At 35.0% G+C, this 26,535-nt stretch overlaps 1 protein-coding gene across 25 annotated transcripts in view; it reads right to left on the bottom strand.

Moving 5' to 3' along the window:
• The window catches only part of MKLN1 (muskelin 1), a 312,981-nt gene that overhangs the window by 45,549 nt on the left and 240,897 nt on the right, over positions 1 to 26,535 (bottom strand). For all 25 annotated transcript variants that reach the window (XM_070265077.1, XM_070265074.1, XM_070265090.1 and 22 more), the window contains 3 exons: positions 16,006 to 16,118; positions 7,084 to 7,296; positions 552 to 773 (listed from right to left, as the gene is read on the bottom strand). In XM_070265077.1, the coding sequence (XP_070121178.1) occupies positions 552 to 773; positions 7,084 to 7,296; positions 16,006 to 16,118 (548 nt within the window). The remainder of the gene's footprint in view (positions 1 to 551; positions 774 to 7,083; positions 7,297 to 16,005; positions 16,119 to 26,535) is intronic.

Below are 26,535 nucleotides of genomic sequence, written 5' to 3'. Positions count from 1 at the left end.
AAAAGAAAAATTTAAAATATTCCACAAGGTATTTTTAAAGTTACGTTCACAGAAGGAAGCCTAAGTTTTCACCATAACATTTGAAAAGGTTTAAGAAATGTCTGTATGTTGGTTTTGCTGATAAGTTTTAATTCTAATTCTATAAAGTCAATTCTTAATTATTTGCACTTAACGGAGAACAGCAGAGGGGGGAAAAAAGAACATAAGAAAATTGATCTTTTAGTTACTAAGAGAAATCAATAAGTAGAAAGGTACAAGAAAGAGAAATAGCTACAATTTCTACATAAGCAGTGAAGTTAGTCATAAAAGTGCCTAAACTTGCATTTGGGCAATAACTATTTAGGAATTACTAGGTTGATGGGAAGAGTCTCATAATTAGCAAACAGTTCATTGTTAAAGGAAGTTTTATTTTTGTCTATCATTGCTGACACTAATCATTTTTTTCTAGTGACAAGTTTTGATCTTTACTCAAGAATCAGATTTTACCACTTCCTTTCCTACGGAGATATACATGACAGTATGACAAAATACACTGTACAGAGTATTCTTACTGAATGGAATAGCATGCAGTGTCCTATCCGAGACTGGATATCCTCAGGCCCAGCATTACAGGAGTCCTCTCGAAGAAGTTTCCAGGTTTGACATTGACAGTTGAAAGCAAATAATCCACTGAATTGTGGTTCACTGGCTCTGCTGTCATCCACGCTGCCATTACATGTCAAAATTCTACCACCAAAGGTGTAGATCATATGTTTTTCTGAGTCCATACACATCTACCAGAACAAAGCAACAGATAGAATCATTTTAGATTATTCCTGTCACATGTGCTAAAAGGAAACCAATGTGTGCAGTTTTAGATTCTTAAAAAAGCTGAACTTTGTCTTAATAACACTAAATACCATCCCTGATTATCATACGCACTTTTTGCCATACTGCTCACCACCTGGCGGAGATTCAGGATGGACTTCTAAATACTTAGAAGTTTTCCATTCTTCCCAGTGAGAGTAAAATATGTTCAGTTAAAGAGTTTTATGCTTTCTTGAAACTGCATAATTTTTTACCAAGTCAACCAACATTACATGAGGCACTGATTTATACTTTAGAGTGAACACTGATCATACTCTATGGGTAGAGTGATCACATCCTCTTTATAAAAATTCCTTTCTTTCAATTCTAGGCAAGCATCCAATTAATCTTGCTACCATTTAGTAAGAGAGTAGATATGTGAATAAGAGTGATGTAGCTAAATTCTTCTCTCTGCATTTATTTTATGAAAGTCTTCAAATCACGTTGTTATAAAACAGTAAAACAAACAAAAGACACATGCAGCAATCAGTCTTCAGACTGTTTTCTATGGTGTGTTGAATCTTGCCTCCTTTTACACAATACTATAAATTTAATTTTCTTTGAGGTATGTTATGTAATTCATGTTCAAAAGCCAACCTTGATTCTCTCATTCTTTCACCTCAAGGAGATTGTGGCTTTTCATAAAATATGTCTGAGAAAATAGCCATTTGTCACAAGACAGTATCAAATTCTATTTCAAAGAATATCCAAGCCCAAGTTGGGAATCAGATGTTGAACACAAGTGGCATCTACATTTAAACAATAATTGTGTACACAAAACATCTAATTTTTGCTAAAGCACAATTACTAACCATTTTATATTCAATTCTCTTCTCCTATCAAATTATTTTTCTATTATCTATTTTTGTAGTTTTTAATAAAAAGCTATTTTCATAACTGTAAAGATTGTTTTTTTAAATTAGTATCGAAAAGATTCTAGCATCTCCTCATCTTTATCTACCACTAAAAAGATCCACTCCCTTGCCATTTCCCAGGTTTATGGCAGATTCCATAAATTATGATGAAAATCTACTCTCCCTCAAGGGTGAAATCTTGATGAATATGGTTTAAAAATTGAGATGTCAAAGTTTTCATGTCTCTGGCACTCCAAAGAAAGTGTTCCCATTCTTTAATCTTAAGTGATCATAACATTAAAAACAATCCATACATTGTTGAGGACAACTCAGTACAGTCCCATTCAACTGCTATCTCACTGTCTAGGGCTTTGCTGGCTAGATCACATTACCCTGTCCTAAGCACTTAAGGTGCACATCTCTCCAAACGTCCGGGGATCACGCTGAAAATCCTGAGGGACCCACATTACAAGTGCCTATTTATACTTTCATAAACTCACAGATTCATACTAATTCTGGGCAATCTCTGTTATCAGGACCCTATAGTTCTACTTCATATGGCTACAAAGGGAGTTTCTCTTTCCTTTGGGGGATATTTAAGTTTCATTTTGATTCTCATTTGTTATCAGGGGTTAAGCATAAACATCTTTATCTTGGTAGCTCTTTCCAGCATACCTGATCAAACCAACTCAAAAAAGGAGAAAGATATTATAGCAGTTTGATGATTCTTTCCCACATCTTAGAACAAACTGGACACAAAACCAGTAACCAGTTGTCTCTCTGTGGCTTTCAGGATTTTCTCTTAATCCTTGGTTTTGAAATTTCATGAAGGAAGTATCTAGGATATTCTTTTTTCATTCATCTTGAACTGCACCCACTGTTCCTCTCATTCTGAAAACTGTCTTTCTTCAGCTCTGGGAGTTTTCTTCATTTTTACCTTGAGTATTATTTTTTGCCTCCATTCTCTTTTTCTAGGACTCCTATTAGGTAGATCCTGGAACCTTAGGACCTTTTCTCTGTTTCTTAACTTTTCTCTCATAATTTCAGCTCACTAATCTAGTAACCACATAGAGGTGAGTGTGCCCATTCTGCTTTTAAATCAATTTATTGAGATTTTTGTTTTGTTATTAACTCTTTATAAGTTTTCTAGATATTTCTTTTTCATGGATGTAATAGCCTCCTGAATCGCTCTGAAAATATCACCTAAACTTATCTTAAAGGCTTCTTCAGTTTACACTACTAGCTGTTTTTCTTTGTTCATTCTTAACTTGTTGAGTTCAGTACCCCTGTCTCATGGTATTGATTATCCTCAAATATTTAGATTTTTTTGGTCATTGTTCTAGTCTTCTTTGTATCTGAGAATCCCTATTCATCTGCCTGTTGCATATACAGCAGCCTGCCTCAAGGGACTGGATGGAGAGAAATAGGACATGATGCTGTGAGGAGTTCCTCAGTGCTTCTTGGGAGTATTGCTCTATCTTTCCAGCTCCAATGCCCACATTCAACACTTGACTTGTCAACAACTTTCACATTTAAGTGCTACTCAGTCAAACTGGAGAATGCCCTGCTGTTCAGTCTCTAACTGATCATCTAACATTCGCCCCAGCTATACAGACTTTGAGACTCAAGTTGCTGAAATCTTATAGGTTCTGGTTTCTTCTGGTTGGATCCGATCCTATCTGCATTCTACATTACAGGAATTCTCCCAAAGTTTTTGAAGTTCCTCAAGGGCATTCTTTCTTGTTTTTCAATACTAAGGTATTCTCTTCTCATATCATAGGATGTGGGGCAGAAGGACAGTATAGGTTCAGTCTGTCAATAATCCACTAACCCAGGGAGAATGTCAATGAGCTGAGATCTCCAATCCTTTGACTGAAGTTTCTCCTGCCATTTTTTGGCTAGCTCATATTCCATTTTCTAGTAATTTCCTCAAACAGTGTTTATACTTGAAGGACAGTTTGGCTAGATATAAAATCCTTGGCTCATACTGTCTTTTCTTGAATACCTCCGAGAATGTCGCTGTTTTATTTCTTGGTATCGAATGCAGCTGTAGAGAAATCTGTTACAGTCTCATCTTGTTTCTTTCATAGGTGACTTGATCATTTGGCTAGTTCCCCCAAAATGGCCTCTTTATCTTTGAAATTCAATGTTACTAATATATGTCTTAGAGTTAAATGCCTAGGTCAATCTTCCCTGAATATAGCATGCCCTATGAGATGTGGAATAGTCTTCTTTCTTCAGGAAAGTCTTCTTGAATTTTATTTATAAATATTTGTTCTGTTCCACAGTTTCAGTTTTCTTCTTTAATGTCTCCAATTATGTGTGTGTTGACACTCTTTTGCCTGTCTTCGCTATCTACAATTTTCTGGCTAATCCTTTTTATATCTTTATTTCCGTTTTATCTGCTCTTATTTCTATGCTATATGATCCTTACCTATTCTTCTTTATGCTCCTTGCAGATTAGTCTTCATTTCTGAAAGTGTTACTACATTTTTCTTCAATTTCTTTCCTGAGTTTTACCACGTCCAGTTTCACCTGATCCTAATATTTGACCCTCTCATCTGCATTCTTGAATTTATGCTTTGTAGTTTTCTTCATGGTTTCAAGCTTCATTAAGATCATTTAATTGATGTTAGAATACTGGAATATAATTTTCATCTGCTGTTGTTTGAAGGAAAGTTTTGCTGTTTTCTTTTTATTGTTTTTCTTTAGAGTATCTCTCTAAAGATTCGGTGTGTATTGCTTTTTAGTTTTTCATATTTAAATGAGTTGAAGTTTCCTGGACCAGATAACAGAAGGTTCCTATGGCGGGGTGATGTTCTTGCTCATGGATTCCCTCCTCTGTTGCTACTGAATTGAATATTCTTCAAAATACGATGCTTCTGTGAAGCCACATCTTCTCTAACTCTATGAACCTCATCTAATCAGGGGGGTTCTATCTCAAGCCTTGGGCTCTCCCAGTTCCTTCAATGGTCATTGCAAAAGGAGCCACAGTCCTCACTTTTCATGGTGTTTCCGTTACTTTTAGAAGATGGTGTTTTCTGTCATCTTCCACCTCTGGGCCTTTCTGGGCACTTTCCATATGTTACTTCACTGACTACCCCAGTGGCTTCCCTGGGTTAAATTTTTGCCCTGTTCATGATACTTCCCACGGTGCTGTACCTCTGCTATGCTCCCTCTGCATTCCCAGTTCTCCCCTATTAGACTGTTGCGCACTTCCATACAGGTTCTGGGTATTTCAGTGGTTTTTGGCTAAACTTAAAGGAACTAGGAGTTGTAGGTTTTCTTTGGCTCCTGATTTTGCTGAATATATGACTTTTTTTAAATCTTTTTATTTGGTTCCCCTTGTTCCTGAAGATCACACAAAGCAACAACATGGAAACTCCAGAACTAAGCTGTCATTATGTTCCTAAGAAATCCAAAGTCTTTGAATTTTATTTCTTTTAATATGTTAAATTCAAAATGGCAGAGTAACTTTTAAACATGTCTTCATGCCTCTAGCTCCCATGTTCTTCTCAAATTTGAATATTAAGTGTTAAAGTGTCATGAACAAGCCCAAGTAATTTTTGGAGTACGTTCCAACTGACAGCTTTATTCACATGAAATAGAATAGAAAATGGAGGCTTATACAGATTGTGTAATTAATTGTGCAAGGTCACAGAGATAGCTGTTAGCTGAATTAGTACTGAAATCCTGGTTTCTTCATTCCTAGTCTTCTGCTGTAACATTTAATCAGTTGAAAACCAAACATTACTTAACAGAACTTAGCTTCCAAGGAATATTCTATTTAACCAAAGTCAAGAGAAACAAAGGCCACACACAAGGACAATATATGTGCTGGAGTCAGACTATCCCTAAGCTATTCTTTTTTTCCCTGTAAAAATAAAGACATAAGCATCTTTTGTCAAAGAAATTTGTAACCAGTTGGAAGCAAGAAAATAAACTGTTTCCCTAACAATGTTATCTGCTGATGTTCTATTTTAAAAGATCAGAAAGAGCCTAACTTTTTTTGAGGTTGTTATTTTCAAGATGAACAACACTGAGTATGTTAGCAGGGAAGTGCAACACTTTGCAGAGCTCAGTTATGTAGAGCCAGCAGAAGTTCCAAATTCAATCTGAGGAGTACTTTGAAGACTAATGTTTTTGATTTTCCTCCCACCACTTACTTGATAGGCATATAACCCACTCATCTTTTCCTCACCATTCTCCTATAACAACTACTTGTTAATATAAATATGGCAGTAGGATAGCTTTAAAGCAAAGAATTAACAAAAATCTCTAAAGAAAAAAGAAATAAAGACTTGGGTTTTAACTCCTAGATATTGGGTCTAAGCTAGATTCTGTCATAATTCTAGCACTACCTCCCTCTTCTCAAGTACTAGATGATGCTATGTTCATCAAAACAGTGTTCTCCCCTACACTCCAAAAAAGCTTTGGACATGAGTTGAGCCAAGTAAAACCGCCTATAAAATTCAAAGTGGTTACTGTTTTGTTTGAAGTACTGACCTACAGTGAACTGATATGGAATAAGTATTCAAAGACAGATTGTGATAATGACACTGCCGGGGATAATGAGAGTTAAATGCACACTAATATTAAAGTGGCTTACATTACCGCTACGCATAGTCTTCTTGTCTACAACATCACTCTATGACTCCTATTGGTGCTGAGTCTAAACTTCATCTAGGAAATATCAAAATCCTTTCTGTTTTATAACAAATTTGTGATTATATACAAAAGAAAATATATTTCACTCAAATTGGAAGAAAAGCTGTAGATGTCAAATTCTTAGTCTCATTAAAAAGCAATTTCAAAGTTCTGCCAGGAATGTAGAATAAAAAGTTTAAAAAGGAAAAGTTGCTATTATTATGATTTATGGATATTTATCATAAACGAAATTTGTTTTTCCTAATACGTATTGCTCCATCTACTCTCTAAAGTTTTATAAATTAACAATTGTGTTCTGAGATCTTAATTTTTTGCTGTTTGTTTGTTTGTTGTCGAGGAAGATTCGCCCTGAGCTAACATCTGTCACCAATCTTCCTCTATTTTCTATGTGGGCTGATGCCACATGGCCACTGATGAGTGCTGTAGGTCCGCACCCGGAATGGAACCCAGGCTACCAAAGCAGAGCACACTGAACTTAACCATTAGACCACAGGAGCTAGCCCTGAGATTTTAGTATTTTATCCTGAACCAGACAAGACAAAAATATTTTAAGAGAATATCTTTATACCTACTAAAACAATAGTTATTTTTATTATTTGTCACAGGTAGTGGAAATCACAAATAGACAACTCAGCATAACATGTTAAATAAACTCTAAGAGCTAGAGTTGTTAAGCACTAATTAATTCCACCATATATTTATCTGTGCACCAAACCTGATGATCAAACACCAATTTCGGCCCTCCATCAGCAGCAGTATCCTCACTGAGTAACATCCATGTGTTTGTGTCAATGTCATAACGATAGAAGTCACTTTTCAGAGATTTGCTGTTCCTCACAGAGGAATCCAAATAACGCCCCAATGTGTAGATTTGCCTTCGCTGAATGTCAATGCACATTTTATGACATGATCTGGCACTAGGACCACTCTGTGGAGAGCAAAATAAAAGAAAAAAAAATTCAAAGAATAAATAACAGAAAATAAAATTGAATGCCGTTTTTTGTTGACTCTTTCATTAAAAGGTTTGCTCAGAAACTCACAGCAAGTCAAGTAATATAAGTCTAACACCAGGCTTAAATCTCTAAAGGAAAGCAAAGAAGTGGTAGGAGACACAAATCTTACCTCAGAAATGCTTAAAATCTACCAGCAAAGACGAGATGAACTATTCTGAACCCCACGGCACTCTGTTTATAACACTTATATGGCTTCTATTATATACTCCACTGCATTTTAGTTATTTGTGCATAGAGCTTAATGCTCTAGTACATATCAATCTACTTAAACACACTTTTGGTCTTTTTAAAAATATTTCTCATCAGAATCTAGCACAAAACATGCACTCCAAGAATAGTTAGAATTACTGAATTTCATAACTGAAAGGAACCTTAATAAAATCTATAACAATTATTTCCTTTTAAAGATGAGGAAATATAAGTCCAAGGAGGAAGAGTATCCTCCTGAAAGCTAGTAAGCTAGTGACAGAAGCAGAATGAGAATCCAAGTCTTTAACTTCTTCATCCAGCCTTTACAGTATATAAAACTGACTCTCTTGACTGAATAAATAACACAATTAAGGAATAATATGAAGAACGGTATATTATTGACAAAAAAATTATTTAGTTGAGATTACTTGTATCACAGGACTGAATAAAAGGTAAAAAGAAAATTGTACCATAAACAAAAAAAAGAGTTCAAAAAAAGAAAGAACTTCAACTGGGCAGGATTGGATTAGAAGAGGGAAAAGAAAAGAGAACTAATATTTGTTAAATATCTTCTAAATTCTGCCTATATTATTATTACGTGTGTGTGTGTGTATATTTCATATAATCCAGATAACAACTCTATAAGGAAATATTATCAGCATTTCAGAGAGTCACAAAACTAGGAAGTAAGATAGAGAAGTGTTACCAGGGCCAAAACTTGTGTTCTTTCCACTATTCCAGAAGAGAAGAGAAATAAAAGCAAAAATACACTCAATACAATGTGTGTGGTTATCACTGAGCCGAAGAATCCCTGCTGCAGAAATAACAGGGCTGAAGTATAAGGTAGAAACAGGAAGCCTGGGGAATGACCGGCAGAAGAGACTGAATGTAATACTGTAAGCAGTAAAGAACGACTATAAGTTTCTAGAGCAGGATATAACATAAAAAGATCAGTATTATAGGAAAAGTAATCTAGCACTATCATTAGATTAAATGAAGGAATAAAGATAGTAGGTAGGAAGAACAGTTTGGCAATAGCGTTATTAATGCAGATAAGTTGATTTGAATCTGCACTTCAGTATTCATACTAATTACTATTTTAAAATTTATTTTTAAAAGATTTTGTCAAGGAAAATCTTCAGCAGGTAAAATGGAAATGTTATTTGAGAAAGAATTTCCTCCATAATTAAATAATTTCAAAAACAAAGATAAGATACTATATAATAATCAATGCTATATTTCCTAGAGTGTGAAATTTGAAATTTTAATAGGAAAATAACAGCACTTCTTGCTTCAGCTTAATTACCACTAGTGGTATTAAAATGACACCCTAGCAAATTACACCCTAGGTAAGAAGAAAAACAAAAATAAAGATAAGAATAGAAATCAATAGATTAGAAAACAGACAAAAAGTAGAAAAAAATCAACAAAGTTCGTTCTTGGAAAGATTGATAGAATTATAAGCCACAGGCAAGATTAATCTTTTAAAAAGGAAGAGAAAATACAAATTGCCAATATCAGAAATGAAGGCAGAAAAATCACTACAGCCTTGCTGGAAGTGAAAAGAAAAGAAGGGACTATTACAAAAACATAGGTAAAATCTGACAATACAGGTAAAAAGGTCATATTCTTTGAAAAAATTTAACTTACCAAAATTGACATGAGATGAAAGAGAAAATCTAAAGTCATTATATCTATTGAAAAATTAAATTCATAATTTAAAATCTTCCCACAAAAAGAACGTCAGTCCTAAACACTTAAGGAAGAAATAATATTAATTTTACGCAAAATTTTTCAGAAAACAGAAGACAAAAAAACCTTCCATTTTTAATCTGTATACTATTTCATTCCTAACTTATTTTATGAGGAAAACATAGTACTAAAACCAGTAACAACTATCACAAAGGAGGAGGAGGAGAAATAATGTAGAGGCAGTTAGTACACCTCATGAACAGAGATGAAACTAATCTTTATCACAGCATTATCAAATAGAATACGGTGACATATAAAAAGGGTATTTCATAACTAAAGGGGGTATTATCTCAGGAATGCAAAGTTGATTTTACATTTGAAAATCAATCAAGACAATTTGCCACACTAACAGAATTAAAGGGAAAAAAATATGATCTTTTCAATATATATGTAGAAAAAGTATCTGATAAAATTCAATACATATTCATGAGGAAAAACTTACAGCAAACTAGGAACGGAAAGGCACTTCCTCAATCTGATCAAGAATGTATGAAAATCCTAAATCTAATTTTTCACTTAAGGGTGAAATATTCAATGCTTTCCTGCTAGGATCTGAAACAAGATAAGGACGTATATTCTCACCTCCTTTATTTAACACTGTACTGGAGTCTAAGTTACTGAGATAAGACATTAAAAAAAAAGTTTTAACAGAAAAAAAGAATGGAAAGAAAGAAGTAAAATTGACTCTATTCATGAATGACACGACTATTTGTTGAAAGCACCCTAACAAACCAACAAAGAAACTATCAGAAATAATAACTGGATTTAGAAAAGTGACATGATACAAAGGCAATATTAAAAAAAAAACTTTACTTCTCTGTATTACCAGTAAACAAATGGAAAATAAAAACTTTAAATTCCATTTACAATAGCATGAAAAAACAAAATATCCTGGGATCCATTTAATAAAAACATCTAAGACCTCTAACCTGAAAATTCCAAAAGTGCTGAGAAATAATGAAAAAGACTGAAATAAATGGAGATTTAACTACGTTCATGGATTAGAAGACTCAATATTATTAACACATCGATTCTCTCCAAATTAATTTATAGATTCATTACATTTCCAATCATAATCACAACAGTTTTAGAAATTGACAATATTATTCTAAAATTTATATGAAAATGTAAAGGACCTAGAAGAGTCAAAATAATTTTTAAAAAGAATAAAGAGGTCTTACATTACCTGACCTCAAGGCATGTCATATTAGTATAGCAACAGATCGAAAGATAATGGAGCAGAATAGAGTATCCAAAAATAAACATATAATTACACAATCAATTGATTACTGACAAAGGTGCCAAAGCAATTCAACGGATAAAGAAGACAGGGAACAACCAGCAACCAGAACTCTCATACATTTCTGGCAGGAATATAAAATGATACAATCTCTTTGGAAAAAGCTTTTATCAATGGATGCCAAAAGGGTGAAAGTTTGATGAGTAACAGGATATTTTCATAATCTCAAAATGTCTCCCCACAAATTACTTATTAATTATAGAGTGGAAAAAACCTGGTGGGTACCCTCCTTAACCAAATGATTAAGGCTAACATTAGACAAACTGATATAATGTACCTTTTGATATGATATACTAAGGAGGACCCAATGTCAGCCACATGGTATTCCTGCTAAAAATGCTTAACCTAAATCAATTCTAAGGAAACATCAGACAAACCCAACTGAAAAATATTCTACAAAATAACTGCTCTGGATTCTTCAAAAATGTCAACATCAAGAACGACAAGAAGGGGCCAGTCCCATGGCTGAGTGGTTAAAGTTCCACACACTCCACTTCAGCAGCCCAGGTTCACAGGTTCAGATCCCAGGCACAGACCTACTCCACTCATCAGCCACACTGTGGAGGCATCCCACATACAAAAAAAAATAGAGGAAGATTGGCACAGATGTTAGCTCAGAGCACATCTGTTTCATGGAAAAAAAAAAAAAAGAAAGACAAGAAAAGACTGAGGAACTACTCCAGACTAAAGGAGACTAAACAAACATGACATTGAAATGCAATGCATGATCATAAACGGAGTCTTGGGTCAGGGATGCAGATTGGGGGTGACAGTGGATCTTTGAAAGGACATTACTAAGGCATTATTGGGTATTGTCGCTATCTGAATAGGAACTGTATATTAAAATTAAAACAGCGGTTCTCAGTGCAGTCGAGGATTTCCAAGACATTTCAGGGAGTCCATAAAGTCAAAGTTATTTTCATAATATTAACTAAAATAAAAATTTGTCTTTTCACTTATTCTAAGCATACGTCGAATTTTCCAGAGGCTACCCGACTTTTGATATAGCAACAGAATGAAGGCAGAAGCAGACATGAGACCAGCTGCCTTCTATCACACCAAACATTAGCTTTAGAAAGCTATAAAACAATGCTACTTGATGTATGATGGCTATCTCGAGGAAAAGTACCTATTTAATTGTTTGAGTTGCAAGCTGGCCTCACTGCTTTTTCCATGGAACACTACATTACTTGAAAGAAAACTAACAATCCAAGTATAGTATGGTTATTCAGACATTACGGTTATGGCACACATTTTCTGAAAAATGAATGAAGTAAGGATGTCATTTTGAAGGAAAATAACTGACAAAATTTGTTGCCAATGATAAAATTCACGTTTTTAAGCAATAATTAGAATTTTAGAAAACTTCTGCCTGCCACTGTGATCTTGACACCTTTCCAATACTTAAAAGACTTTTCCAATGAAATTGACAGTGATATTAACAAATGTGAAGTTTTTTGGATATTGAATAATAAAACATGTCAACATTTGGAAAATGTGTATAACTCAGGGAACCAACATTTTTCAAGTGACCAACACATGGATAAAAAAACCATGCATAGGTAAAAGAATCTGTTCAAAGAGCAAGATAAACCAATGGCTTTTTTTTTAAATATGCTTTTTTTTGAAGAAGATGGGGCCTGAGCAAGCATCTGTTGCCAATCTTCCTTTTTTTTCCTCCCTAAAGCTCCAGCACATGGCTGTATATCCTACTTGTAGGTCCTTCTAGTTCCTCTATGTGGGATGTTGCCACAGCATGGCTTGACGAGCGGTGCTAGGTCCGTGTCCAGGATCCACACCAGTGAAGCCCAGGCTGCCGAAGCGGAGCACACGAACTCAACCACTCGGCCACAGGGCTGGCCCCACAATGGATTTTAACGTAACAGAATACAAAATATTAGATGATATGGTTTCAGAGTCTATAATGCAATTACTTTTAAGAAACAACCACTTGTCAATTTGGAATATGAGATCGAAAAAGAACGTGCAATTATCTGAAAAGACTATTAAAATACTACTCTCCCTTCCAAAAACATATCTATGTGAGGTCCAATTTTGTTCATATATTTCACATAAAACAACATGTCACAAGATATTAAATGCAGAAGCAGATATGAGAATCTAGCTGTCTTCCACTAAGCTACACACTAAAGAGATTTATAAAAATGCAAAACTAAAGAAAAATACATTTGTTCTGAACCTAAAAAAACTCGCATATCTAAATAATTATTCTCTTTAAGAGCCGAGCTATTCTATTATCTTTCAATCTCCTAAATGTGTTATTAGACACATATTTAAGTGAATTAAAGCGAATTAAATTAAATTTGCTTTTTTAATTGAATATCATACTTTTAAAACACATGCCCTGGGGTATCATCAAACAGTAATTCGTACTCACTGGTATAGAAAATAAAATTAGATATATGAAATCCTAACTGTTCAATTTTGGAAGGAATGAGCATTTATGCTAGAGCTATATATACATTACCATTATATATACTAGCCAATATATATTACCATTCAATTCATAGATAGACCAACAAAAGGTTTTTAGGTAGCTATATGAAGAAAGTATTAATAAATTACAATAAATCTGAACTCCAGTATTCAGGCACCACTTTACTTATCTCTATTGACTTCAAAATAACAGAAACAAAGTGCTCTCATCAAAATAATCTCTATATTTTTCCAGCATTAGTTTTAAGTAATAACTAACTGCATTCAAAATATTACTTATAACTCTATGTAAATGACATAAAAAATAATACCCATACTCAGCTTCAAAAGTAGAACATTAATATTATCTTTGAGGCCCCCTGTAAACCACCACCCCCTGCCCCTGCTCCCTTGAAAGCAGTCACTCTCTTGAATTTGGTATTTATCATTCCCTTGCTTTTTCCAGTACCCTTAACCTATCTCATCTATTTACTCACTGAAGAGTAAGCATGTGATTCATACCTTAAGGAATTCAGAGTCTAGGTAGGGAAACAGGAATGTAAATCATTCATTACAGTAACCAATGCAGGGAATATAAGGGGTTAAATGAGTACACCAAAGGAAGCTTCTAATTCTGTGTGGGGAAGTCAAAAAAGGCTTCACAGAGGAAGTGAAGTTTGAACTGAGTTTTAAAGAATAAGTAGGTGTTTACTAGGTAAAAGCTGGGCGCATAGGAGGAAGACCCTCTTTTAATTCCAAACGGGGAAAACACTATTGCCAAAGGATGTAGTGAGAAAGTTGAATAATCCCAGCAACTACGGGTATGGCTGGCATACAAAGTTGGGAAATGGCTAGAAAGGTAAATAGGGACCAAATCATCACGAGAAATTTAAAGTTTTTACTCTAAGCAAAAGGAACTAAGGCAGATAAACTGCTTTATCATTATGATTATTGTTGTTACTGTTATTCACACTTCCCTGTATCTATGCCCTTTGACAGTGCCCCTCACCATACAGTGACTTCAGACTTGGTCACATGACTTCCTTTGGCCAATAGGATAGTAACAAACTTGGTGGAGTGCTCATATCCACTTTATCCCCCTTGCAACCCTGCCTCTGACATGAGAACCAGACCCAGATAGCCATGAGGAAGTTGAGCAACTACAAACAGAGCCAAGTAGTCTCAGCTGAAGCTACCCTAGACTAGCTGACAGCCAGCTGACTTGCGACACAAGTGAGCCCAGCCAAAACCAAAAGAATGACCCAGCCAATCTGTAGACTTGTAAGCAAAATAAATGCTTACTAGTATATGCCACTGAAGTTTTGTGGGTGCTTGTAATGTAACAGATAGAGTATAATAAATAACTGAAAAGGGACTGAAGCTAAGCATAGGGTTTAAGCAGGTATCACACGGCCAAATAGGCTTTTTAAAGACTGTGCTAATGAATGGAAAATAGATCTGGGGATCAACAATGGAGGCAAAAAAGTTTATGAAAGCCATAAAGGTGGAAGCAGTGCCAAAAGGAACAGATAGGACAAGACATGTGAAATAACATTGGGTGCTAGAATTGTTGAAACTTAGGCACTAATTAGACACACTGTATAAAGAAGAGGGAGAATTTCAGGATGAATCCTAAACTTACTGCAAGAATAATCACAGATGCAATCAACCTAGATTTAAAATAGTTGAAGAGAAATAAGTTAGGGGTTTTTTTTAGATCTGTCTTTATTTTTGTTGAGGACAGAAATAATCATTTCAGGAAATGGGACTTTAATACTGAAAGGCAAAGGCCATTTTTACATACTTTTACATGGCTAATAAATAGAAATTAGAACTTTAAGATATCTTTGAAAAGATAAAAACTACCCAAATGATTAATCACTAGAAGACACTGAGTAATCAAGAATCTAGTTTCCTAGGATTAAAGATATAGGACCAGATCTTTTTGAAATGGCATGCCCAGATTAAAATCAGTGGGGGTTGGGGGGCGACCCAGTGGCATAGTGGTTAAATTTACACATGCCGCTTTGGTGGGCCGGGGTTCACGGGTTTGGATCCTCACTGTGGACCTACACATCATTCATCAAGCCATGCTGAGGCAGCGTCCCACATACAAAACAGAGCACAGATGTTAGCTCAGCAACCATCTTCATCAAGTAAAAAGGGGAGCACTGGCAACAGATGTTAGCTCAGGTACAATCTTCCTCACCAAAAAAAGAAAAATCAGTGAGGTTTAGAATTAGATCTTTTTCTCCCACTTTTCATTTGCAGCTCCTACTGTTTTGTTATAGTTTATTTTTCACCTACTAATCTGAAACAGCTTAGATGAAAGGTATGATAAAAAATTCTATAAAGATTTTGGGGAAAAAATTAATGAACTAATATTTGCTTTATACCAGTATATAATTATGCACTTATTTAATTGAAAGCCAAAAATGCAAGCTGTCTTACTCACTATGGAAATGCTTTATATATACATGTATCAACAGACAGGCACACATATGATTACATACATACAATTTTAGTTAAAAACAATATGTGTATTACTTGTGAAAACTGATATATAGTCAAACAGTAAGGGATCAAAATAGTGAGATAGTGAGGACATCAAAAGCACATTGTTCCAGAGGAAATCAAAATAAGATGAATGGTCAAAATAAGAGTAGAGGTGACAGGGACATGAGAACAAAGAGAGTCACACAGTTACTTATCCAGGCTAAAGCAGTTAAAAACTAAGTATTTAAAATAGATTTGTTCATGTACCAGTAGTTGAAGAACCAGGTACAGAAGCTGGAATGCAAGAGTACTTAAACCAAATTTGTTCACTACAAATTCTTCTGCTACCACTGCTGACAGACATTAGAAAAGAATATAAATCATCCAGCAAAAAAAGTGCACACCCATAGCCTCATCAAAATACAGATGGATGAAAAGTCTGAGAACTTGCCTCTTTCTCAGTGTCTCTAGAGATACACGTCCACTGGTTCTCCTTCACGCTGTATGCCCAGAAGTCAGCCAGATCTTGTGTTCCATCCCAGCCACCAAACAAATAAACAGTCTCTAGGAAAATCAGAAAAAATAGGTGTAAAACAATAAACTTAAGGACAAAATGTAAGTATAGGCATCCATACACAGCCAGTTGTTTCTAAGATCATTTAAGAAGGTACATCCAAAATAAACTTAAAAATGAAATTTTTAAACTGCTAACATCCCAAAATATATACTAGACTAGTATTTCCTAAACATTAGTATACGGAAAGGCTGCTGCAGAACCACTGTTTTGAGAGATTTATAAAAATACAGAAAACTAGGAGGCATTCCCTAAGATTCCTAATTCCATAGGTCTTCAGTGGGTAAAAAGAGTTTGTATTTTTAAAGTATCCAAGGTGAATCTGATGTGCAGCCAGTTCAGGAGTTCCTGTGTTAGGCTACGAAAAGTTTATATTTACCACCTTCTTAACAATGCAGCTTGAGATTGTAAAAAACAGAAATCCCAGAGAAAGACACAGTGCAAATATAACATAAAGACATCTAGCTATTTCTGAAAAAACTTCACATTAAAATTGTTTTCTCTCTATTGCAATACCAAAAACAATGGTTAAAACTAACCGTGAGTTCAAAGTAGACAGCTTAAGAATAAAGTGACAGATAGCCTTGGTATTCCTATGGAAACCAGGGGAAATTCTTCAAAATATACTATCGTGTGTTTAACTCCTCTGAAATCAACCTTTAAGCCATTCTAGGCATCTTGAGGATTTGATTTCTGCTAACTGTGAAATGTCTATTGTATCTATGGACTTTATCACTGTGACAAAACTGACTTGTTGCTCAGTGAATAGTGAAAATCTTTATACATAACACCGTGTACCATCCATCCTTCTTTATACTATAATAATAATGCCTTTCCTTTCCTCAAACATTTTCCCCCTTTGTAAATGTCTTATGTCAACCGGGTTAAACAAAACCACCAACTATTTTTTTTAAAGTGAAATAAGACATTACAGGAAAACTGTAAAGCCTTCTACCCTCTAACTGACACGCCTTAGTCTTATATATGTGGAGACTGTCATCTAAGTTGTATTCCACCACGAAGGGTTACAATTCAAACTGCACATGGAAATACAGTAACACTATTTAACAAAATCGATGCCATTCACAGAGTTGGGCTGTCTTCTAAGAGATTTTTGTCATATTTTCATATACTTCAAACTCTAAGTGAAATGTCCCATTCTATGCCCCAAGAACCTAGGGAACTCAAAACAATGCTTCTGGATAAGAACTAAGTTCTAGTGTTAAGTGGGTAAGCAAGTACAGGTCACAACCTCCCTGGGTCTTAGTTTTTTCATTTACAAAATTCTCAGTGTTGTGATGAAGTTCTTCAGATATAAGTTAGATGAAAACATTCTGGGGGCTGGCCCCATGGCCCAGTGGTCAAGTTCAGTACGCTCCACTTCAGCGGCCCGGGTTCGCAGGTTCGGATCCCAGGCACAGACCCAAACCATTTGTCAGCCATACTGCAGCAGTGACCCAAATATAAAGTAGAGGAAGATCAGCGCAGATGTTAGCTCAGGGCTGATCTTCTTCAAGCAAAAAATGAGGAAAACTGGCAATAGATGTTGGCTCAGGGCCAATCTTCCTCAGGAAAAAAGAAAATTCTGAAGGCTGTCAAGCATGAACAGCATTTCTACCTTTCAAACATCCATAAAATAAAAAATTCTTTGTAGTTACTAAGTACCACAGATGCAATAAAAACAATATTACTGTATATGATTCCATGTCTAACACCATACCTAAAAAACCTTTTGCTCTGTACAAATGTGAAATAATGGTAATTATTTTAAACCACTAAAAAACTGTCATATCTCAGAACTATCAAACAATCCATTATCATTAGTTAAGTAACATTTTGTTTCCCAAATGGCACACAGTAATGCCCAGATACTTAGAATTTTACAGGAACAAAACAAATTAAAGAATTTTCATCTGGCTTGAAAATTACTTGCCAAGGCTTCACTGTAAAGGCAATTAAACCTATTAAATTCTGAAGCCTGGAGAGGGAGGAGGTATATAACTAAAATAGCAATAGCGATTGACCTTTTGTTTTATAGTGTTTCTGGGTACCCTCTGGATAAGGTTACCCTAGTTCATTAACTTTAATAACCCTTCCTCTTGGGCTCTGGGTTCTCAATGTTCTTTCTGAAAAGCAGGTCTCTTTGTACGCATAAATTCTCACAGCAAAGAAAACCCACATTTCCACAACAGCCTCATTGATAGCTGAGCAAAATAAAATCTGGCAAAGAGCAAGCATCCCAGTGGAATTAACCCAAGATGTCATTCTTGTTTGTGAATGCTTTGTGGTCCTAGTTGAAGTTTAATAGTAAAAGTGAATGAATTGGATAGAAACAGGACCTTTTGACACACCTGAATGAAATGCATAACAAAATTTTGATTAAATCATATAATCATTTAAGTTAAATCTTTCAGAGATGAAATATTATCTAGAAACAAACACCAGCAAAAGTATTATTTAATGCCTAATGTATATAAAAAACCTTTAAAGATTATAAAAATAATTGGAGAGAACTGTAGTGAGAAGTAAGAAAGTAGAAAAAAGAAAACATTATTTGCAACAGGGTGGTGGCTTGGTTTACTCAATGTCCATTCTCATGCTTATAGGTTATATAACTATTCCTGTACATCCGTGGGGCAGTACAATCCTCCCTAAGCAGCAGCCCTTTCTCTACACTTTTCTTCTTAAAGGAGCATAGGCTAGAGAGGCTATCCATTTCTCCTAGCACTCAGAAGAATGTTCAGTCAATATTTTTTGAGTACTAATCGTAATTGGCAAGGCACTTTAAAGAATAAAAAGACATAATCCCTATCCTCAAGCAGCTTACAATCTAGTCAAGAATATAAAACAAGTACATAAATCACCATGATGCAGGATAGACTAAGTGCCATAAGAAGGATAAAAAAGCACCATGAGAATTCAAAAGAGGGCAGAGGGTATATTTGGTTGAGGGGACTCAGGAAAGGCTTCACTGTGACAGTGATATCAGAAGGGTGGCTTTGTTGGCAGAATGGGGGACAAAGAGGACATTTCAAGCAGAGTAAAAACTATAACAAACGTATAGGGACAGAAAAACACAACAAAAGTGTTTTAAAAGGCATGGCCTGTAAAGTCAGGCGGATCTTGGATACAATTTCTGCTCTGCTACCACGGCTGTGTGACCACCCCACAACCAAGTTCCTTAACCATTGCTTTCCTCATGTCTACAATGGCACACAGTACTTATCAGACAAAGCTACTGTGAGAAATAATGCATGCAAAGTGGTGCAAACTGTATGATGAATAAATGCACTGTTCAATTTAAAAGAACACAAAAGGCAGTAGGTAAAGGTGAGGTTAAAAAGACAAATAGCGGCCAGAACATGGAAGGGGTTAAATGACAATATAAAGGTTTTGAACTCAACTGCACAGACAGTGGAGTAGCTACAGAAATCTTAAGCAGAAACGTGACATGGTCAGATCTGAACTCGGCAGCATATAGGACCGACTGAAAAGGAGGAGCCAGGGAAAGAGAGGGAATGGAAGTAAAGTGACCAATAACAGCCTATGTTCAAAATGTCAAACCAATTTCATTCCATGAGACTAAATGAATCAATAATCAACTAATCAATCAGTCATTATTCAGGCCACAAAAACTAAAACTCAACCATATTCTTTGGTACAGGTCTTTTTAGTATCAGTATTAAATAAACCCTACAGCTACTTACTACCAGTAGTACTAATCAACACATCTCATATATGCTAAAAATAAGGTAGAAATTTTAACACATCAGTGTCTTCATACCATTTTGCACAAAGAAGCAGGCTTTTTATTTTATAAGCCCAACTGCAATATCCATCCTTCTACTCAGATTCTTACGGGTAAATCACACTGTGCTTATTGCATAATCTTCCACAAGATGGCACACTATTTTCATAATTAAATCCATTTTTCCACTTTGAAACAGTATAGAACGCATATAATATACACTGACAGCATGGGCCCAATCTTAGGTAAAATTCTTGTGTCAAAAGGAAGAGGTAAGAGAAGGGTTAACAGGCTAGGGAAAGAAGTTAATTATTACACCACCAAGAGAAAAACAAATGAAATGGAAAAAAAAGTTTTAAGAAACACAAATTTATACTCAAAATAAAAACAAAACTCTGTCAAGACACTTAGTTTAAGAGTTTAATCCTTCTGAAAGTGCAGCTAGTAAGATCTTAAATTGACATGAGAATTTTTGAAGAGAGGAACAAATTAGAAGGGGAAAGATATTTTATATGTTCTTTAGCCTTACCTTCTTTAGCCACTTCCTTGAATTTTCATGACCCAGCAGATTATCAATTGGACTCATGTGCCTCCCTTTTTAAATAGAGCTATATTCTTACATAAAGCTACGATTACAAAACTATCTAGAGACTGATCTTTTGGGTGAATTCAATATATAGATACTTTCCCTGATAAAAGGTTGTACTTTCTGCCTATGACAATATGCTTTGTATTCTTAATTAGGGCTGTATTTCAGAATTCCTTTCTGGATAACTGTACGAAAGAAAAAGATCTATGTCATATACAGCTACAGAAATATAGCCATATGAATACATTCATGTGTAAAAAAGAAAGAGTATTTTCATCTAATTGGTATGGAATAGTCAAAGGTTCATACTTCCATAGAAGGGCTCTTCCAAGTGACAAGCAACACCCCCTCAATTTCTTTTGTAGATAACAAATACTGGGGTTTTGCCTGAGTCTTACTACCTATTTTGATTGAGAGAGGGGGAAAAGTCTGGTACTGTAGGTTCTCAAAATTCAACAAAGAGTTACACAGAAAAAACTGCCTGGTACAGTGGATATGTAAATTTTCATCTGAATAGACTTCCACATCAAAACAAAACAGACATGCATTTTCTTTCTATTTGCCTTATTTTACCCAGAGATGAAACCTAATTCAGAGTTGAAGAATCCACGTGAAGAGGCACCAGGTACAGGAATTATAATCAATAAAACTGACATACATGTTCAGTAGGACAACATACTACATTCCTTCGCCACGATGAATGACAGCATTCACTTAGGATGTAAGAAAGCTTTGAAAACGAAATAGTAAAATTTATGCCCTCATGTACTTTTTTTAAATGGTTACTCTATCCTTAGAGCTGTAGCAAAATGAAAAAAACTATAGACTGAACAAAGAAAATAAAATTTAGGTATTACTAAATTTTTATCACTTGAGAACAAGACACATGAAAAACAGGGAAGCAATAATTGCTTTGAAATATAAGCCACTTTAAAGACACTGAAATGAACTTCTAAATTTTACTCTAGTGAAGGTGTTCTTAACTTTTTGGGTTGAGTCCCTTTGATGATCTGAACTCATTGATTCCCTTCCCAGAAAGATGTAAATACAGACAAAATTTTGTATATAACTTCAACAGATGAAGAGCCTTTGCTCTCAAAATGCAAATAATGACTGGGCTTCTCGACACTGTATTTCACTACTTAGGTACCAGCTTTATGAAGATGAAACTTCTAGGTTCATCTTCAAATTCTACTAAACCTACCTAATCTTTATCAATAAAATTCTTAAATGGGTTTTAAATTTTTTTTCTAAAAATCTTAAAAGTATATTTATGGTTTCTCTTCCTTTCTAAAACATCTATTAGGACAATATATGTAAATATACTGAAATAATATCGGTTAGTTAGAATGTGTGATTATGAATGAGTTATTTTTTCCCTCAACAGTGCTTTTCAAGTTGTTTTAAATTATTTTTCAAAAATTTTTAAACTGTTTTAAAATATTTCCACTGTGAGATTCTGTAAAAAACACACGCAAAAAAAGAAAGGTCTTTAGACATAAATAAAATTCTCTCAGCAGATCAGTATATACTGTATATTAATGTTGCATATAAAAATATTATATACATATATTTATATATAAAATTATTTCACTTAACTCTCACAATAACTTCTTATTCTCATTTTTATCATCATTATAACTCATTCAAGATCAAACAAAAAGTGAGTGGTAAAGTTAGGATTCAAACTCAGGTATGTCTAATACACACATGTTTAACACTCCCGCTTCCCACAAACACAAGCCCCAACCACGATATTTGGTTGTTATATCAGTAAGACTGGACTAGAAAAGGTTCTTTCAAAGACTTATGATAAACACAAGCTTTTTGAAGATGATTAAGATCAACCTGATGGGAGCAGTTATAAGAGGGCTCTGGTACATAAATGATGAAATAAATACCTGAAGTGTATGAAAGCACCTTGGTAAGTCATGCTATTAATAGTTTTATAATAGAAATAGGATTTCTAGAGAAAAAATTCCAAGGATATCCCAGATTCTGCCCTTGTACCCAAATTAAATTCAAAAAGCACCAAATGTTACCTTAACGAATGCAAAGCTCAATTTAACATTTAATTTTTCTACCTAGATCCCAAGGTAATGATAACTATAGCTTTAAGGAAGCATAGTCGATACACTAGGAAAGAGAAAGTAGAATCATCAGAAGATTTACATTTATTAGAATATAACCAACAATTACCAGTTATATTCACCTCAGAAAAATATCAGCATATTACAATAAATGACATCACGACATAATCGATTCATCAAGGTTTACAGCAATATCAGATGCAGTTTCCAAGTAAATATTTTTCTTTCCACTTGAAGAAAAATGGATTTTAAAATTTTGATTCAATTCAATAAATCTTTAGTGCACACCTACTCCCTACCGGGCTCTGTGGCTATAAGAATAAGTAAGACAAGATCCTTATCCTTCCCCCCTCAGTAAGACACCTGGGCTAGGGGGCAGAGAGGGGAAAGCTGAGAGCGAGGAATGGGATACATAACACCTATACAAGGAACTCTAAAACAATATGGAAATCACTGTAGTAAAAATAGTATGAACAAAGTGCTATGTAAATATAGAGAGGGAAATGATTATCCTGCCTGGACCTGGCTCCTGAACTCCAAACTAATGTATCCAAGTGCTTACTTCACATACCTGCTTGGACATCTAACTGGTATCTCAAACTTAATCTATCTCAAAATCAAGTTGCTAAACAACCTACCACATTTGATCCTCTTGTTTTATCCATTTTAGGGAATGGCTACACTATTTTTCCAATTGCTCAGGTCAAAATCTTGAGTCATCCTTCACTTCTTTCTCTCTCGCCTCACATCTGAGCCATGAGCAAATCTGGTCAACTCTATAGGACATCTTCAAAAAACATCCAAAATCTGACTAACTCCCAGGACTGTCTACTACCACTCTAGTATATCATCACTGCTCAGGGTGCTTCCTGAAAGGTTTCTCTGCTTCTGTCCTTCACCCAATTTGTTTTGTTAAAATGCAAAGTCAGTTCACAGGACTTCTGAAAATCCAAAAATGTCTTCCTATCTCACGCTGAATAAAGGCTAAAGTTCTTACAAAGGCCTAAAAGACTTAACACAATCTGGCCCCCCACTACCTCTCTGACTTTATCGCCTACTGCTATCCTTCCTCACACACCTCAGATTTAGCAACAAATAATCTGGAAAAAAGCCAAGAGTAGGAGAAAGGTGGGCAACAGCTTACTTTTTAACACTATTTCAATAATGAATACCACCTATGCAGAATAAAGAGTTTTATTTGAAATTTTATTTGAATACTTAGCTCAGCAGTATTTACCATGGAATGTCAAAAATTAACAGAGATATTTAACCCTTTAAAAAATATATAGTAACGAATCTTCCCAGGAAACACTACAAAGGCAGACAAATAAAAATACTGCACACCATCTTCAAGAGTATCGCGGGCCCTCTTAAAGCCCAATCATGAAGCCTCATCTAAGACAATACGAAAATACTAAAAGGATAGAGAATGGTGACAAAGGGAATACAGACAGTAATGGTTAGCAGAAACAAAAGATTTGGAATGTCAAGGTGTAAAATTTACGAGACTTTTGAATACTGTTTTTTTAATTTCTTTCGTTTTTCTCTTGATCATAGTAGATTCTTGGATTACCCACCCTCACAACCAGACACCTGTTTAAGCTTAACCTAAACCAAAATTCCAGAGTCTTGTGAAAGTTCAAAGCTTTTTCTATGACTTGTCCTATGGCATCTTTCCTTACATTTCTCTCTGCTTCCAGACACTTGAATCCTCAGAAGCTGCACTCCTTCACCAGTTCATACTGGTGATATGTATATCGACTCCCAACTCAATTTTACTAGAGAAAACTTCTAAGATTTGGTGAGGAAAGAGAGAGTCATGTCACAAAGTGTGGCATTCTGCCATTCGCTGGCTCCACTACCACATCTCTTTATGTTTCTTGTTCCCTTTCTCTGGTCCTGACAAGTAAGTTCTTCTCCTTAGTATTGCAAAGAATAGTTCCTTCTAAAATCAGGTCTCCTTAGCGTTTTACTGTGTACCCTAAAGCATCTTCCAAAATAAATACACTTCCCTTCCTAAAAGGAAAGCTGGTGAATAAAATCTTCTCCAACTTATAATACATATTAACCACAAAAAATTTTAATATTACATTTTAGAGAAGAAAATTTAAAACCATTGGTAGTTGTACCACCCAGACATAACCAAAGTCAATATTTTGGTATGTGTCCTTCTAGTTTTCCCCTCTACGGTCAACAAATTTTAAAGGAATCATCAATTCTGTCCCAATTCCCATTTCAAGATATGAAAATGGAGATGAGAGGTCTCAAGTAACATCTTCTTTGAAACATAGTTTAATGTTTTTTAAAAAGCAAAAGGAAAACTTCCACACCAGTATGTTTTACATACCATCCCTATTACTCACATAAAGGATCACTAGTATCTGTTAAACCCTTTCAACCTCAACGTTCATGTACAGTTAGCACTGTTTCTATACTATAAGCAGTAATGGTAACATACTAACCATCAAGCCCATTTGAGTTATGGGCAACTTTATATTAATTGTCCATCCATGATTATTTAGTTATACTAGACTTTAACATTTTGGTTCCTTTTAAAGGCAGAAAATCTAGTTTCACCATCACCCACAGGCCTAAATAAAGCTTGATCCAGCATTCAGAAAGTTTAAAAAAAAAAAGACACTGAAACAGACACAAAATGGCTCTAAATGAAAATCCTACTGATAGAATAAGTCCCTACATTTTACATGGTAGAAATATTTGCTTAAAAATCTATTTCCAGGGGGGCTGGCCCCGTGGCCGAGTGGTTGAGTTTGCGCGCTCCGCTGCAGGTGGCCCAGTGTTTCGTTGGTTCGAATCCTGGGCGCGGACATGGCACTGCTCGTCAAACCACGCTGAGGCGGCATCCCACATGCCACAACTAGAAGGACCCACAACGAAGAATATACAACTATGTACTGGGGGGCTTTGGGGAGAAAAAGGAAAAAAAATAAAATCTTTCAAAAAAAAAAAAAAAATCTATTTCCAGGGGCCGGCTCCATGGCCTAGTAGTTAAGTTCACACACTCCACTTCAGCAGCCTGGGTTCAGTTCCCAGGTGCAAATCTATACCACTTGTTGGCAGCTGTGCTTGGCGGTAACCCACATACAAAACAGAGGAAGACTGGCACAGATGTTAGCTCAGGGCGAATCTTCCTCAGCAAAAAAAAATATATATATATTTCCAAAGTACTTCTACTACTTTTTACAGACTTGTACCAACAGTAGAAGTATGGATACAGGTCAATTTTTCTTTGTAGACCTTTGTTAAGCTATATAAATCCTCAAAAGGTAGCAAAAAGAGATTCTCCTTTAAAGATCCCATCTAGAGTAAAATCTCATAACTATAATGGTCATTTTTAGTATGTTTTCTTATAATTACTGTTTCTAAAGCAAATCAAGTAAATACTCAATTCTTTCCCTCTTTGAAATATTTTTTTAAAGAGAGTGGGGATAAGGACCTTAACCATCTACAGTCTGCTGAAATCCTACCCTTAGTGCACAAAACAAAGATATTATAGAGAAATATTTGGACCTTTATCACTCTACTGTAATTATTTTACTTCAAGGATCTCCTGACCTGAAAAATTAGCTTTTAATCCTCAATGACTCTGCTCATACTAAGTTCTGTCAGGACATTTGCCTATCATTCGAAGCTTTTTATTTTCCATTTTCAAATCTCATGGATTATTAAAAAAGGGGGGGGGAAACTACTTTCTCTTTTCTTACACATGTACTTTACCTATTGTATATGGGCTAGCTCCCATAATAATCAATACAGTAAGCATTATGAAAATTCCTTCTGCTCCCTGATAAGGTTGAACGTTAAAGGTTAAAGTAAAACATATTACTTTCACATTTAAGCAGCATTTTGTTTCAAAAATGCAAGAAGGTTTTCAAGTAAACACACTTCTTTAGTATATTACTAGGAAATTTTTTAAAAAGAGTTTAAAAATATTTTCATTATGACTGAGGAAAAAAAAG

This window comes from Equus caballus, chromosome 4, assembly GCF_041296265.1.
Source record: "Equus caballus isolate H_3958 breed thoroughbred chromosome 4, TB-T2T, whole genome shotgun sequence".
Lineage (NCBI taxonomy): Eukaryota > Metazoa > Chordata > Mammalia > Perissodactyla > Equidae > Equus > Equus caballus.
Note: the sequence above shows the minus strand (reverse complement) of the source record. Positions and strands in the feature narration are given on the sequence as shown.